This window comes from Numenius arquata, chromosome 8 (assembly GCF_964106895.1).
Source record: "Numenius arquata chromosome 8, bNumArq3.hap1.1, whole genome shotgun sequence".
NCBI lineage: Eukaryota > Metazoa > Chordata > Aves > Charadriiformes > Scolopacidae > Numenius > Numenius arquata.
The window spans coordinates 11,544,404-11,559,476 of record NC_133583.1 but is presented as its reverse complement, the minus strand read 5'-3'; the positions used below and the strand labels follow the sequence as shown (position 1 = coordinate 11,559,476).

General features: G+C 42.5%; 1 protein-coding gene across 1 annotated transcript; it reads left to right on the top strand.

Moving 5' to 3' along the window:
• Positions 1-56: 56 nt before the first annotated feature.
• Positions 57-14,019, top strand: TMEM43 (transmembrane protein 43). Its single transcript, XM_074152000.1, has 12 exons — positions 57-191; positions 967-1,116; positions 2,173-2,307; positions 3,034-3,128; positions 4,065-4,114; positions 6,337-6,406; positions 8,200-8,270; positions 8,436-8,557; positions 9,174-9,248; positions 9,330-9,431; positions 10,956-11,073; positions 12,058-14,019. Exons 1-12 carry the CDS (start codon positions 180-182, stop codon positions 12,258-12,260), a joined length of 1,203 nt encoding a protein of 400 aa, XP_074008101.1. The 5' UTR covers positions 57-179; the 3' UTR covers positions 12,261-14,019.
• The last annotated feature ends 1,054 nt before the right edge of the window (positions 14,020-15,073 follow it).

Here is a 15,073-nt window from a genome sequence, read left to right as displayed (position 1 = left end):
CGGCCTGCACCCTGCCCGGCAGGAACTACGCGTCCCGGCATGCAGTGCGGCGGGGCGCGGCGCGGGGGGCTGGAGGGCCGGGTGAACCCTGAGGCGGCGGGCGCGGCTCCGGTGGCTCTCGGTGCGCGGTTCTCTCGGTCTCTTCAGGGTGGTGCCCAGCCGAGGGCGAGAGGCTCAAGATGTCGAGGAATGTAAGTGCTCCTCGGGCTGGTCCTGCCGTTGCTCCGCGCTGCGTGTGGCGGTCCCCTGGGTCGGCCCGTTGCCGCTCCCCCGGGTGGCCCGTCGGAGGCGAGGGGCCCTGTGCAGCGGAGGGGCCGCTGTCACATCCCGCCTGGCATCTCGAGAGGCGCAAAAGGGAAGCTTCGCCTCCTTTCTTATCTACCTGTGCTAACCTGAAGTTGCTTCTTGGTTATTCCCCACAGCCAGAGTCCATCCGGAGGGTGCCGGTATATATAGACCCCTGGGTTTTCATACTTTAATGTGGCATGGGCTAGGACAGCAGTAGCCGTTTTGTTTCATGCTCGCTCTTTTTCTTGCCCGAGATGCAATTACTTTAAAGTATGCAGGCACTTCTCCGCTGGTGAGGTAAAATGTAACTTGTTATTTATAGCTATGTTTTAGCTGGTCTGGAATTCAGGAGTATTACTCAGTTTGTCATGGCCCAAATGCAGGGTGTGGACACCAGACAGGGAACTTAAAGACAGACTGAAGAAAGCTTGAAGGAACATGTTGAACCACTATAATAGAATTTTTTTTTTTTCCCATCAGGCTGGAGTTTTATTTATTGATTGTATTTTGGGTATCAAAAGAGTGATGAGGCATTTAATAAGTATGGGAAGGTTTTGGTCCAAGGCAAGAGGTGCTGCTCTGTAGAGGAGCAGTATTAACAAAGCTAAAAGACTTATTTTGAAACAGAATGCTTTCCCCTTTCACACCGATATTGCATTTTTGGTTTATGTCCAACAGTTCTCTGACACAGGCAGCAGAAAAGAACATGTTAAAATCACAAGCGAGTCCAAACCAGGGTTCCTGGAGAGGCTCAGCGAGACTTCTGGAGGCATGTTGATGGGACTTGTGACGTTTCTTCTGTCTTTCTACCTTCTTTTTACCAATGAAGTAAGTGAAATACTGTCAGTGTTTGTACACAGCGTTGAAATATCACAGCTGAGGTTACACTCGACTACTTTTGCATTTATAGGCTCATTACAATGGTCATGTTAATGCTTTATTACTTCCTCCATGAGAAGACAGCATTATGTCTGGAGACCGTGATGCTTATGCTTGGGATGTAACAGAAGCGTGAAATCACAGGGCCACAGATAGTATTTCTGTAGAACTGGACGTAGTAGAGACAATGGCAGTGTGTAATGAGCGATAAGATCCAAAACTTGTAAGCTGATGCAGAAACAGGCTGTAGTATTATTGAAAGAGGGTTGTATGAGCCAACTGCAATCTAGTCTTCTCTCTTTTCTTGGGTTAACAGAAGGTCCTCACTTGTGGCGTTGTTATAATTGCATTAAAGGAATTCGTATTCCATGTTGCAAAACTGAGAGTGTTATTTATTCTCAGTTTTATGTCTTGGTTTTAGATTTAAAAAAATAATTAAAGTAAGCAGGGAATCCTGACACCCTGATGTTGAAAATGTACATGCTTTTGGCAGTTTTGGAGTGGGGAAGCAGAATTCTGTGAATTTTCACCTAAGACTTCCTTTTATACCTCTGTAAGATGAAAATAACTACTCCCAATTTTGGTGACTTTGCAGGAAAAAGCACACCATAAAATTATGGTAAGGGAAGGAAAACTTCTGCCAAGTAGTTGTATGGGTCTGTGGAAAAAGGACCATAACTGGCATGATTTTTGCAGTTTCTTGCGAACTATGAACAAGTTAGAGATGAAGGTCAATGTATGTGGACCCTTGTAAAAATAATCTCTGTGTGTTTGAGGAGCTTAGTCAATGTTAATGGTCCTGCTGCATAGGTAAGTACTACCCCAAACTGTGTCAGCCACAGAGAGACAGTGGAGAAGTACAAATGTATTTCAAGAATATTCCTTGAGGCTGAATATACAAGCAATCCTTGTGTTCTTCAGATCACTTGTCTCCTAACCTTTTTCACAAAATACTGCTGTGCCATTGATTCTCCACAATGTGATTTTGCTTTTTTTTGGTTGCAGGGACGAGCTTTAAGGACAGCCAAATCTCTTGATGAGGGACTTTCTCTTGTGATCCCTCTTGACAGCATCCACAGTGTGTCTCAGCAGAATGAAGGGCGACTGGTGCACTTAGCTGGTGCTCTCAGTACATCTAAGGTAAAGAAATGCTCATGTCTTTAAGATACTATTTTAAAGCTTAGAGGAAAGGAGAAGTCTTTGCCAATTAAAACTACGCTTGATATACAGGGAGAAGACACGTAGCTTCTCTCCTCCTCTGTAAGCATTGCAGGCTACCACCCAAGCGTTGATTCTTGGCCTGGAATCAGGGAGATGCTGTACAGCCTTGGTCTCCCTGCTCCCAAGCACCATGCTACTTCTGTCTGTGTTTACCCTCCCACTGCCTTTGGCGGATAATTTCAATTCCCCTTTGTATGAGGAACCTGCTGTGTATTCATGATGTTCTAAAGTCTTTAGGCTCTTGCAGTACAGAGGTTCTGCAAGTTCGGACTTTTCAATAGTGGTGACATTTTCCATGGTCAGCGTGCGTTGCAGAAGGTAACACAGCACGGTAGTTTCCAACTAAATAAAATCTCCTTCTGGTTTAAACACTCAAGCCTGCATATTATTAGCCAGCATTTCTGGTTTTATTCTTCATTATGGCATTAATTTTTGATGATGATTCTTTAAGTCAGATTTATCAGTGATATAAAGAGACGCTCCCTTTTGTCTTTCATAACGTTTATTCTATATTCAGCTGTGTGTAACATAGTACTAACTATGTACAGTGACGTATGTAAATGGGTTTGATAATGAAAGTATAGTGTTTGAGTCTGTAAGGTAAAGCATTTATATTAACTTGTATTTTCTTTAATTTGTAAATAGCCTTTGTTTGATCCCAGCTATGGGCTCTCGATCCAGGCTGTCAAACTTAAACGTAATGTGGAAATGTACCAATGGGTAGAATATGAAGAATCCACGTAAGTGAAAGAAATCTTTAAAAGTTGTTTGTTGCACCCCCAGCCTACTCGCTGTCTAGGTGGTATGAGAATCAGAAAAGGCCTTGTCTCTGTGCAAGCACTGCTCAGCAATAACTAAAACATTTGTTTATTAGCAATGCTGTTTTCATCACAAATCCAAAACATATCTCCATACTAGCTACTACAAAGAAAATTAAATCTACACCAGCCAAAGCCAGTACAAGCTGTTTTCTTAACAGGATCCCATCATATTCTTTTTTTCTCTCCCCACCCCTGAAAAAAAAAACCTCAGCAAGTCTCTACTGTGCTTGAAAGGCACTCAGGTTGTTTTATAACAGGCAATGTTGCAGTCTAGGTACCTTTTCAGGGGGATTTACAAAACTGTAATGAGATGTTAGCTACTCTGCTAATAGTTGCGAGCAGAAGGGGAAAAACATTTTTGTTATTAATAATAATTCCCCTGACAATAGTTCAAAAGTTACTAGCTGTTACGTAGGTCTGACTCCACAGAACTCACGTTCCAGATGTCTTTTGTGTCATACAAAAAAGGTGTCAGGAGGTTGTGAAGGTGTGAAAAATAGCTTCTCAGTTTTAATATGGTTATGGCGCAGCATCTCTAAAAGACTTATTGATTTAGATCAACTTGTCTCACTCTCTTTAACATTGGTTGTTCCAGGTTGATCTAGTCAACACCTCCTTGTTGGCAACATTGGAATGAAAGGGTTGTGGCTGTTTAGCATTTGTGTGTAGTTTTCTCCTTGTACAGAGAATCTGTGTTTTCGGAATAGGTAGTTCAGAGAAGAGTTAGTTTACTTGTAAAGATAAGTTCGTGTTGCCAGTGAGCTGTCTGTGCATTTCATTTGTAAAGTGTATTCTGCCTTTAGCAGGGGTGTGCGTGCACTGTTTTGGTTCTCACCCTACCCCTTTTCCCTGCAGGGAATATGAAGAGAATGGTGAGATAAAGAAAGAGACAAAGTATTCATACAGTAAGTTGATCAACAGAAAGTAAATTTTCTTTTACGCAGATATCTTTAGACTTTTATGTGTGTATATTTTGACTTTTGTTGTAAACCCTGCATTTTCTTGTTGGGAAAGAAAGGAAAGGAATGTGAAGAAATAAGCAAAAATTCTGTTTCCTAAACAAATGGCAGGACCTCCCTTTCTGAGGTGAAAGGAGGTGTGCCATTAGCAAGCAACTACTACAGAAAGTCCTGTCTTGGAACTCCTAGAGGTTCAGAGCAGTATCCAGGGATAGGATGCTCTGGAGATAGGACCCCTAACGTCCTGAGTGACAGGAGATGGGCAGAGACGGGAACATACTCAAAGCTATGCCTGAGATTACTCTTCAGAAGTGGAGTAATTGAGCATGTGTCAGGCGTGAGCAGAAGAGAATAGACAGGGAAGACCAGTGTAGCTCCAGCCTGTAAGACAGCCTGTTGAGAAGCTGTCTAGGTGTTGATACCAGCTAATGCAAATCATCAGCACCTTCTGATGTGGCTTTTGCCAAATGCTTTTTTGGCAGGAGTAGATCTGAGAGCATTATTCTGACCTACCCAGTGGCAGAAAAATACTCTGAGTCATCGCATATCTGGAGATTGGTCTTTGTGCTTCATTTATCTCTGATGAAAGCACATGGATGTATAACGTGGGTGTGCAGCAATTTCTGGGTGTGATCATAAAAATACCCCAGCTCAGTGAAGCATGGGATCTTGCAGCATGGAGATGCTAGTGGTTGTGGGCTGTGAAAGACAGTCTTACAGTAGCAGGGAACAAAAAGAAATTCCTTTTGAAAAAACAGCTGCCCTCTCAGGATTGATGGATTCTGTCCAGTAAAAGTCTTTATGTTACTAGCTGTGGTGGGTTAGCTTTGGCTGGCAGCCAAGGGCCCACACAGCCGCTTCCTTACTCTCCCCCTCAGCGGGACAGGGAAAGAGATTGGGAAGAACAGGAATGAGAGAACTTGTGGGTTGAAATAAAGACAGGGAGATCACTTACCAATTTTACCGTCGTGGGCAAAACAGACTTGACTTGGGGAAAATTAACTTAATTTATTGTCAATTAAAATAATAACTACAGATCAGGGTGTTGGATAAGCACATTTGCTCTTGCCCTTTCCTAGGCTGAACTTCACTCCATACTCCTCTCCCCTTGGCCCTCCCTTGTTATCACAACAGGTTACACTCCCTTTAGTGAAGCAGCGAGCGGTGCAGGGGATGGGGGTAGGTTCACAGTCAGTACGTAGTGGTTTCTCTTTGCCACTTCTTACACTTCTCCCATGCCCCAGCATGGACTCTCCCCATGCTGCAGTGAGTATCTGCTCTTCTGTGGAGCACTTCCTCTTCTGACTTGGTGTTCCCTCTGTTATTTCTCACTCCTTTTTGTTCCTTCCCTTCTCCATTTGGTGTTTTCTGCCCTTTCTTAAAAATATTTTCACAGAAGTGCCCTAAACTTGATGGGCTCAGCTGTGGCCTGCAGTGGGTTCAATGTGGAGCCAGCTGTGTCCAACACAGGGCAAGCCCCTGACCTCTTCCCACAGAGGCCACCCCTGCTGCCCCCCCCCCACTAGCAAAATCTTGCGATTTACTCAATACGCCAGAATATCCCTTACAGTGATCCCTACTCCACTGTTTAACCAAGCTCCTTTTCCTTCCTCTCTACTCCTTCATGGAAGTAGAGCAAGCTATGTTTAATATGGAAGCTGCTCAAAAGAGGGACTCTAATTTTGTAGGAGTTATAAGAAACATACTGGAATCTTTCCTGGGGATGTGGGAGGCTGCTGTGGCCTGAACAAAGGCAGCATTATGCATTTTTGACAGTGGCACATACAGGTACCATCTCTATCTGTTGCTTGACTGCACTGAAATTTGCTAGTTCCAGCAGAGCTCACAGCCTTTCCTCACAAAGCCAGATTATTCCTGAAGAGTGGAGCCAGGAACTAAACCCAACAGCAAAGCTCCCAATGAGCGAAGTTGAGTTACAATTTTATTGCTAAAATCCTTTTTTTCTAAATCATGCCATTCCTTGTTAATATGCTGGGAAGATGGATTTAAGTGTCAGTACAGACTATCACATATATCTTTTGATGTAAACATTATTTCCGCAAGTGTTACTTAGAGCTGATTCATTCATTAAAAGGCGTCTTCAATAACCAAGATCTGAGTGGCAATTTTTCCTGTTTTTTCCTCAACTTTCGTATCATTTTCTGTAGATACTGAATGGAAATCGGAAGTTGTGAACAGCAGAAACTTTGATCGAGAAATTGGACACAAAAACCCTAGGTAATGTATCACCCAGCACAGTCCCTCTAGATTCTGTCGCTGTCTGATCAAAGTTGAAAGCAAATTGACTAATCCTTGTGAAGCAGGTGGGAACTGTTGGTCTTTTGATACTTGGGAGAACTAAGGCACAGAACGATTAGAGACCAGTTCAGAGCTGCCTAGTGGAACCAGAATTCAGTAATGGCTGGACATCAGGCTATTATTCTGTAACCTCTGAACCGTGTGGTCTCCATGTAGCAGAACTTGAACGGGTTCCTTTCTGACTTTTATTTAAGTCTGTTAGTGCACTCTGTTATAAATTCTTTCCTCTATTACCAGTACAGGCATCCCATGAGCTTGTTGTGCCGTTTGCATGCTGCTTTTTCTGAGCTAGTGTGTATGAGCTCACAGGCCTATTTGTGGCAGTCATCCATATATAATTTGTTTCATATATCTGTCATCTGTGGCATTTCACTTACACTACAATGTGCCGTTTTTCATGCTAAGTTTTAGCTTGCTGCTCATTCTCACAGCACCTGCTTGGTTCCTTAAGATGCAGGATGCCATCTGGCAAAAAACATCATGTGTGAGTGAAAAAATACAGCTGGAGAGATAGTAGGACCAGGATTTCAACAAAACTTTGAACTTTGCAAAATCTCCAGAACTTTGTTTTGGTTCTGTGGGCTCATCCAAATACACTGTCCTTTACTTGGAAGTGCTACTTTAGGAGGGAAAGTGAAGATCTATGTGTTTTTGATTATAAGTCCCAACTAGCAGACTTGTGTAGATGAGAGATAATGAAAAAAAGGGTGCACAGATGGCACGGCTGCTTTGTCTGTCCTCCCCATGCATACTTTTCGGTTAATGGAAATTCTCCAGGCATACTGCAGTAAATGCAAATCTCCAATTGGGAGTAAGAAACATTTTTGATTTAGTGTGATCGCAGTACGTAATTTATACAGTGCTGCAGCTAAGAACATTTCATCTGTGTCTATTGGTACAAACCAAGGAGACTGAGCATAACTGCAGTGGATCCTTGCGTGCGATGGTATGGTGCGTGCAGACACGCTGAACTTTAGAATTCATGCCTAGCATTAATGAGACTCTATTTTAAGTGTGTACTACATGTCTTCTTCCTCTGTCCATCCATCTTATCTTTTTATGCAACTTAGACATTTGTGAAAATAAAACCTGCTTACTCCCAAGGAGATTCTAGTAGTACTACTAACAAGAATGAAGTCAAGTCTGCAAGTAAAGGATTCCCGAGTTTGGAATTTAATTAACTTGGCCATGATAAGTACCTTTATATGGAAAAGGTTTATGATCTAGGTTTCTTAATTTAGCAGATAAGATCTAGCAGTTGACAGCGGAAACTATATAAATTCAGACTAGAAATAAAGTGCATTTAGGAGTGTAGTTAAGTGTTGCAGGAATTCATCTAGGAATGTGATTAATTCATTGTCAGTCAAACCCTCTATATCATCACTGAACAGCTTCCTAAGAGCTGAACTCCATTTCAGCCCATTATCGGTTCAGTACAGGAAAAACTAGTGAAATCCTTTAGTGTGAATGGAAGGTCAGGCCAAGGGATGGGACAGTCCTATCCTGTCTTAACTTATTTTAATGGCTCCAACGCTATGAAGTCTGGACACAGTTTCTTGATGTATTTGCTTTCACATCATGACAGCCATTAAGCTCTTTGAGTTTCTCCTGATGTTTGACATAGTACTTTTTATGTGCTGTTTATTACATACTGCAAATCAAGAGTTTGATCGTAATTCTGGGACTAATCAGGGACTCTCTCTGTTCCGCAGTGCCATGGCTGTGGAGTCTTTCACTGCTGTTTCTCCTAACGTCCAGGTTGGCAGCTTTGTTCTTTCCAAGGGTAAGAATGGCTTTGTACTGGGTTTGTGTCTGCTGTTTTATCAGCAGTGGACTTTGGTTCTTTCCGCAATGGCAGTCAGTTCAAGTGATAATCGGGAAGCCAGCCAGCAAATTGGCTGTTCCAAGTTAGAGGCTGGCCCTGAGCTTGTTTCTTTATTCTGCTTAGGTCTTGTGGATAAAATTGATAACTTCAAGCAGTTGAGCTTGTCAAACCTTGAGGATCCACACGCTGATGTTACCCGAGGAGGAGATTATTTTTACCACAGTGAGAACCCCAGGCGTCCAGAAGTAAGACAAGAAAGATAAACCAAAGCAGTGATTACTCTTATGTGAAAAATAAAGTTGGGGCATGTCCCATTTCTATTTAAATATGTAGAAATTGGAGTGCAGACCATCACATAGGATGACACCCTTTGTACAGTCCATCAGCATGAGTGCTTCTCCTGCAGGAAGCTTCTGATCCTGCTGCTTTTTCTGCTGTTTTCTTGAGTGTCATGCTTTTAAATGGAAAGACCCAGGATGGTGCTGGGCAGTGGGTTCTACCTCTGCCTTGCTGTACTGAACGGAGTACAATGAAATAGCTTGTCAGCTTGTACTGCCTGCCCTCCTCTGCCAAAAGATGAAATAACAAGGGATGAACATAGAATCTCACTGATGTTAATGTGCTCCTGCAGCTAAATCGGAGGGGGTATTGCAAAACAGCATTTGAGTGATCCTATTTCAGCTGTCAACTAGGCCTGAAAAAAGTACAGCTTGGAAATCATTCTGGGTATCCTCTGGCTTGACGTAAGCATTCAGAAAAAAGTATTGATACATAATGGGTGTATCCATGCAGAGTTTTATTTCCTGTGATTTTCCTTGGTAAATAAATCTTTCTTGACTTCCAATATTCTCTTGTTTGTAGGTAGGAGACCTTCGTGTCTCATTCTTCTATGCAGGTTTGAGTGGAGATGACCCCCATTTGGGCTCTGCTGATACGGTGAGTCTTCAGCTGTTTCTGTATTTTGCAAACTTTGTTTCCAACTCAGTAACCAGTAAATGTTTTTCCCTTTCTTCCAAGGTGACTGTGATTGCTCGCCAGCGAGGCGACCAACTGATTCCGTATCATACCAAGTCTGGAGATGTCCTGCAGATTCTGTACCCTGGGGATCTCTCTGTGGAGGTGAGATACCACGCTGTACTGGTGAAGGGTTAAAATTGGAGATGGTAGTGCAGAAGCAGCAGGGGAATAAGCTCCCATTCTCCTTCACACCTGCTCTGGAGGAGGAGGAGGTGCTTGCTATAAACATTGGCTTTTCTCTCTCCTTTTTCTAGGACAACACATTATAGCCTGTGTTTGCCTTCCAGGTTTCTGCATGTTCCTTTTATTGCAACAAAGTGCCATGCTTCGCCCAATAGCAGCACATAATTTGGCTATAGTTGGTTTGGTTTTTTTTAATTTTATAAAGGAAACGTGGCTAAAGTAGCTATGTATTTATTTATTTTAAAATCCCCTTGTGTTGCTCCTGAGCATCCTTTGCTTTAAAGGCTGTTTCTGTGCCTTCTCATTTTGCTTTTATTTGCTCTTTGGTAGTTTCCCACTTAGACATGCAAGCACGTGCTTTTGAAAAGGTCGTATGTAAAAATAGTAAAAAACAGGCTTTAATTAAACAAGCTGTAGGAGCTATCCTCTATTCAGCTTCTAATAATAGGAGTTTGGACTTGTTTGAAGTATTTATTGCTGTTCTGGCTGAGAAAGAACCTTCAGGCAGAGCATTATGCTCCAATAAATCCTGTGTGCTCCAGCAATTTGGTGATTCATTTACTCCTTTTAGTAGGTTTGTTTCCATTAATGATTGTTTCATGCCCTGCTGCAAAAATCCCAGATGTCAAGAATTTACAGGAGCTCCCAAAAGCAGTTAAAAAGGCTTTTGTTTTGAGTTGAAAGAGAGTAGCAGTAGAATCGTCTCTCTGCTGGGAGCTCTGAATCTTCATTAGACAGAATTTTAGTTCATTGGAAAATAACTCGCTACAAATTAATAACTCGTAGAGTACCTGTATGTACAAGTGGTCAATCAGTCATATGTGTTTTTCTATTAAGTGCTTTATTATGCCTTAGCCTTCGTCATATGTACATTTTATAAAGTCAGAGGGGCACACAGCCCATTTTGAAAAAATACCTGACTCGGAATTCTTGCAAAGAGATGCGCTGCTTTGCCTGATGCAATATACACATACCTTTTATCATTTCCCTGCATACTGCTTGCTCTCCTTCCTATGCCTTTCCTTCAGCCATCAGTGGATATTGTTGCCTTTTCTCTTCCTCCAAACATAGTGAAGTCAGATTGTTCCTCCTTGTAACGTTTATTTATTAGCATCTTATTTTCCGCATTAATGTTGAATAGATCCTTTTGCAGCAAAACCCGTGTGCTTTCTGCCTGTGATTATGAGCGTGTTGATCGGTGCTTGTTAATTGTGTTAATTTAGAGAAATGCTGGTTTCTCTTGTGCTGCACTTTGAAATCTATTGTAGTGGGCAGCAATACCGCGCAAAAAGACCCTGCAGGGTGAGCTGCAAATGTATCTTCTGTGAGAGAATTTGGACTCCTAAAACGCTGTTGGCTCTGATTGGCTCATAATACACTGGAATCAAGAGGATCTCAAAAGAAATTGAGAAACAGGCTGCATTTAATGGTGTTTGCTTTCAGGAAGTGTTTCAGAAAGAGCATGAGAGTAACACCATGAAGACCTGGGCGCTCCGTGCAGCAGGCTGGCTGGCAATGTTTGTAGGCGTCAGCCTAATGACCCGAATCTTTTACACTTTGGGTAAGTTTTTTACAGAATGTAAAATGATACAGAAATAGGATCATAATCCCTAGAGATGTCCTCTTTTGCTCACATACGCAATTAATTAATTTGGAGGTCAGGAGGAATGTGGTTTGAACTCAGATTGGATTTGATCTGAAAGTTACTGTAGGCAGTTGCAGGTGAAGAGGATCCCAGAACCAGGTGGTTGCTTTGTGAATGTTAAAAAAAAATACACAAATATCTCTTGCCAGTCTCAGAAGATCCCAGCCCAGTGCTGACCAAAGTCAGAAGCCAAAACACACATTGGGCTGGTTCTTTCAAGTCTAACTCAAGGTGCTGCAATCCAATTACTTTCTACACCCGTACACAAGTGGTCCTTCCAACAAGTCTTAATTAGTAGTTGTATAGTAACATGACTTTGTTTCTGGTTATTCTGCACTGCTGGGAACACCCAGAAAAGAAGTTTTTTGTTTATCCTTTTAGCATACAAAATGTTGGAATAAAAACTTAGAGAAAAGCAGGATGGCGTCTCCAACTTGTATAAACTTCAAATATCAAAGCTATCATTTGCTTTGTAGTGGTGCACTTTTTTTTTTTTTTCTTATTTACTTATCCATATACATGCTACTGCAGGATTTATTGTTGCCAGAGGTTAATTTTGGTGCTAACATATTGTATCAGTTGCCTTAGACTTGTTCGTAGCTGCGAGGCTGTCAGTCTACTCTGCCTCTCACGTCTTTAACAAGACTTCAGACTTAATTTTGGATTACTTCCTGTCTGAAGAGATGAGGATACCATCGTCTTAGATGTTCAGCTCTTGCTTAATTATCAAATGCCTTGAGGATACTTACTCTGCTGAAATGCCTTATCCAATGCTCTTGATAAATAATTAGAGTCTGTCTTTTGATCGTGATAGTGTGCAAATCCTAGGCACGAGTAAGACTTCCTTTTGAACTACCATTTTTTCATCTTGCTTTATCCCTTGTTTAATTCTTTCTGCAGTGGACTGGTTTCCTGTTGTGAGAGATCTGGTTAACATTGGATTGAAAGCGTTTGCCTTCTGCGTCGCCAGTTCGCTCTCGCTCCTGACCATCTCCATTGGCTGGCTCTTCTACCGCCCTCTCTGGGCTTTGCTGATCGGGTTGCTCTCTGTAGTTCCGATTGTGGTTGCAAAATCCCGTGTTCCACCAAAGAAGCAGCAGTGAGAAGGAGGTGGTGGTCGGTTTTTGCGTTGAATCCTGGTTAGAAACTTTTCAAGTGCATTTCTGTGCTGGTTGCTGCAGTGTGCGTGCGGCGTGTCACAGCTCAGCAGTGGGCACCAAGAGCTGGGGAGGGGGCTTGAATGCGGTTGTTGTTGATACACCTTATCCGTGGAAAAATATGGCTATAGGATGCTGTTGGGAGGAAGTCAACGACATCGACTTTGGGGGAAAAAAGCATTTTGGATTGTCTCTATTTGCTATAAGTGAGTGAACAAGCAGATCTGTAGCTCTTTCAGCTTATTAATTCCCCCTGACTTGAGAACTGGCAGGTCCTCACTGAGAGTTGGAGCACCTTGGGTATTAGGGAGAAAGTGCCAGCTTTATCCCGTGGAGCGTGATTCGATATCCTGAGGAAATCCGTGTGTGTACCTGCCTCTGACAACCCCTCCCTCTGCTGCCTTTTCTCATATGCACAGTCATGTATCCTGTACACTTCTTTGGCTGATGCATTTGGAAATGTAAGTGTTCAAAGGAAAAACACAATTTTGTCACATTTTACACAGTATTTATATAAAATATATGCTTTTGGACTGAGGATTTTCAAAGTAACTTGAAATACTGAGTAGCCAGGTTAGCAGTGCTCTGAGACAGGGTGGGTTTGACAGAAAGCATTGATTTCCCCCAGCTTTTTAGAAGTCTCTGAAGTTGTTCTTGGTTAAGCATCCAAAATTGTAGCGTGGACTATACCATTGCGTAACTATTTCAAAAACGTACCTTCAAATTGCACTTACTTAAGGGGAAGCTCAGAGGTCACCAACATTGAAAAATAAAAACTGCTGCCTTGAAACGAAATTAACTTTTATAATTGAATGTATATTCTTTAAAATATTTGTTTTTTTTTTTTTTTGCTGTGTATACTGTTTCTTTCTTGAATTTCACTTAGTAAGGACAATGAACATACTCCATGAAATTAAATAATGAGAACATTTTTGCCTGATTAGATTTCATAGACTTTAGTAGCCTGAATTTTGAGCTTTATATCACATTAGAGAAATGCTGCCTTGTAGTGTTGTGGTGGCTCATGTTTACGTATTTCTGCTGTACCAAGTACTTGAGATGAGAGACTGTCTTGTACTGTCCTTAAGTCTCTCTCCACACAGCGAGTGTCTGGCTTCCAGATGTGCCCTCCCTACACTACGGTGGGTTTTTTTCTGTAAGTTTACACAACTCAGTACAAAAATAATGGCTTAATTTATGAAATCCAGTTATGACTGTCTCCATACCAAAGCAACTTAACTTGAACATACATAGAAGCAAACGTTTGCTACAAATGGTACTGAAATAGAGATCCGAGTTATGAATCATAAATGTTTTGAGAAGTAGTAATTACTTTATTAGCCTTAATTCTTTTCATTCTTCTGGTATTTGAATTGTCGATTGTCCATTGGTTGTCAGTTCAGTCTCGTGGCTCGGTTCCTCTGGTAAAAGCAGGAGTGGTGACTGAAGGGGCTGTAGGAAGGGTGAGAGGTCTCAGGCAGGGAGCTGACAGGCGTTAGGGATTCTGCCCAGGCTCCCTGCTGCTCGCTAGCACCAGCTTTGCTCATTCAATTAAGAATCGCACTCCTCTGGGGAGAAAACCAGGTGTCGGGCTGCTGTTTTACCAGTGATGCAGGAAACTAACCCGCGTTACCATATTGGAGATGAAGATACAATTTTCTACAGAAGTGCTGAGCTTTTGTATATTTAATAAAGTACAATTTTCAAAACATTGGTCTGTCAGCTTCTTTTTTATGGTATGTGTGCCTTGCACCTTTCACGCACAGGGACACGGAGGATTGCTTTGTAGCTTCCACACGAGCTAGTTTTCTGTTGCTGGTTGAGATAAATGTGCAGTTGGGTTTTGTTCATCCTGCAAATATCTCCCCATTTTGGGAAGCGAGTTCCTAGTAAGAGCACAGCTGCCCTCTGGGCTTCGTGCTTCTGTGTGATGACAGGCTGATTCCAGCCCACCGTGGCTTTACTCCCCATTACTGACTACTGCAGTAATAGGAACTTCCTTGCCTCCGTGACTATTTGAAAAACATGGAATTGCCCAGGTTGGAAGGGACCTTTCGGATCACGTAGTCCAACCGTCAACCGAACACTCTCAACCTGACTGGGTAAAGCATCTTGTATTTTTAAAGAGAGCAGGGGGGGTTACCTGTGCATTCAACAACTTAAAACGCTTTTGTCTCACGTACTAGTGTGTGCACAGGAATGATGTAAAATAACAACAGACTCCAGTGATGGAAAGATCTTCCTCTTTCCCAGGAGGGCCGTGCTGGTGGAGCCAAGGCTCGTGTTCCTTGCACATACACAAACGATGTTTCTGTAAGAACTGAAGCCGTATTTCTCTTGCTTCCTTACTAAGACCTGACAGAACATCTACCTCATCTGTTGATCATCTTCCCTTTCTGCTTTGGTCTCCCCTAAAGCACATTTACTCTTTCTTTACTCTTAGGTTAGGAGAGCTGGCTCCCTGCGGAGCTGAGTAGGATCCCTCCCTCTGAAGATGTCACTGTCCCTTTCCCTGCTGACTATAAATAGTCACTAGACTCGTAATTTGGTGTATCTGTGCCCAGTGTCCCAAATTAGGAAGTGCGGAGTCGCTTTGGTACAGCCAGCACCAGCTCCCATTTTAAGCAGACAAAAAATTCCTGAAACCAGCAGGAGCCGGATGTGGGCCCTCGCATTCAAACTACATCTCGGGGTGCATCCTGCCTACAGGTTACATCTGCTCCCCACCCTCCAACCTGGGGTGCTTTTTTTATATATTT

Excerpts from the sequence above, each read along its gene's own strand:
- TMEM43 (XM_074152000.1), top strand. Across the intron at positions 4,115-6,336 it reads AGAGACAAAGTATTCATACA|ATACTGAATGGAAATCGGAA; the intron begins GTAAGTTGATCA and ends CATTTTCTGTAG. Across the intron at positions 8,558-9,173 it reads AGAACCCCAGGCGTCCAGAA|GTAGGAGACCTTCGTGTCTC; the intron begins GTAAGACAAGAA and ends TCTTGTTTGTAG.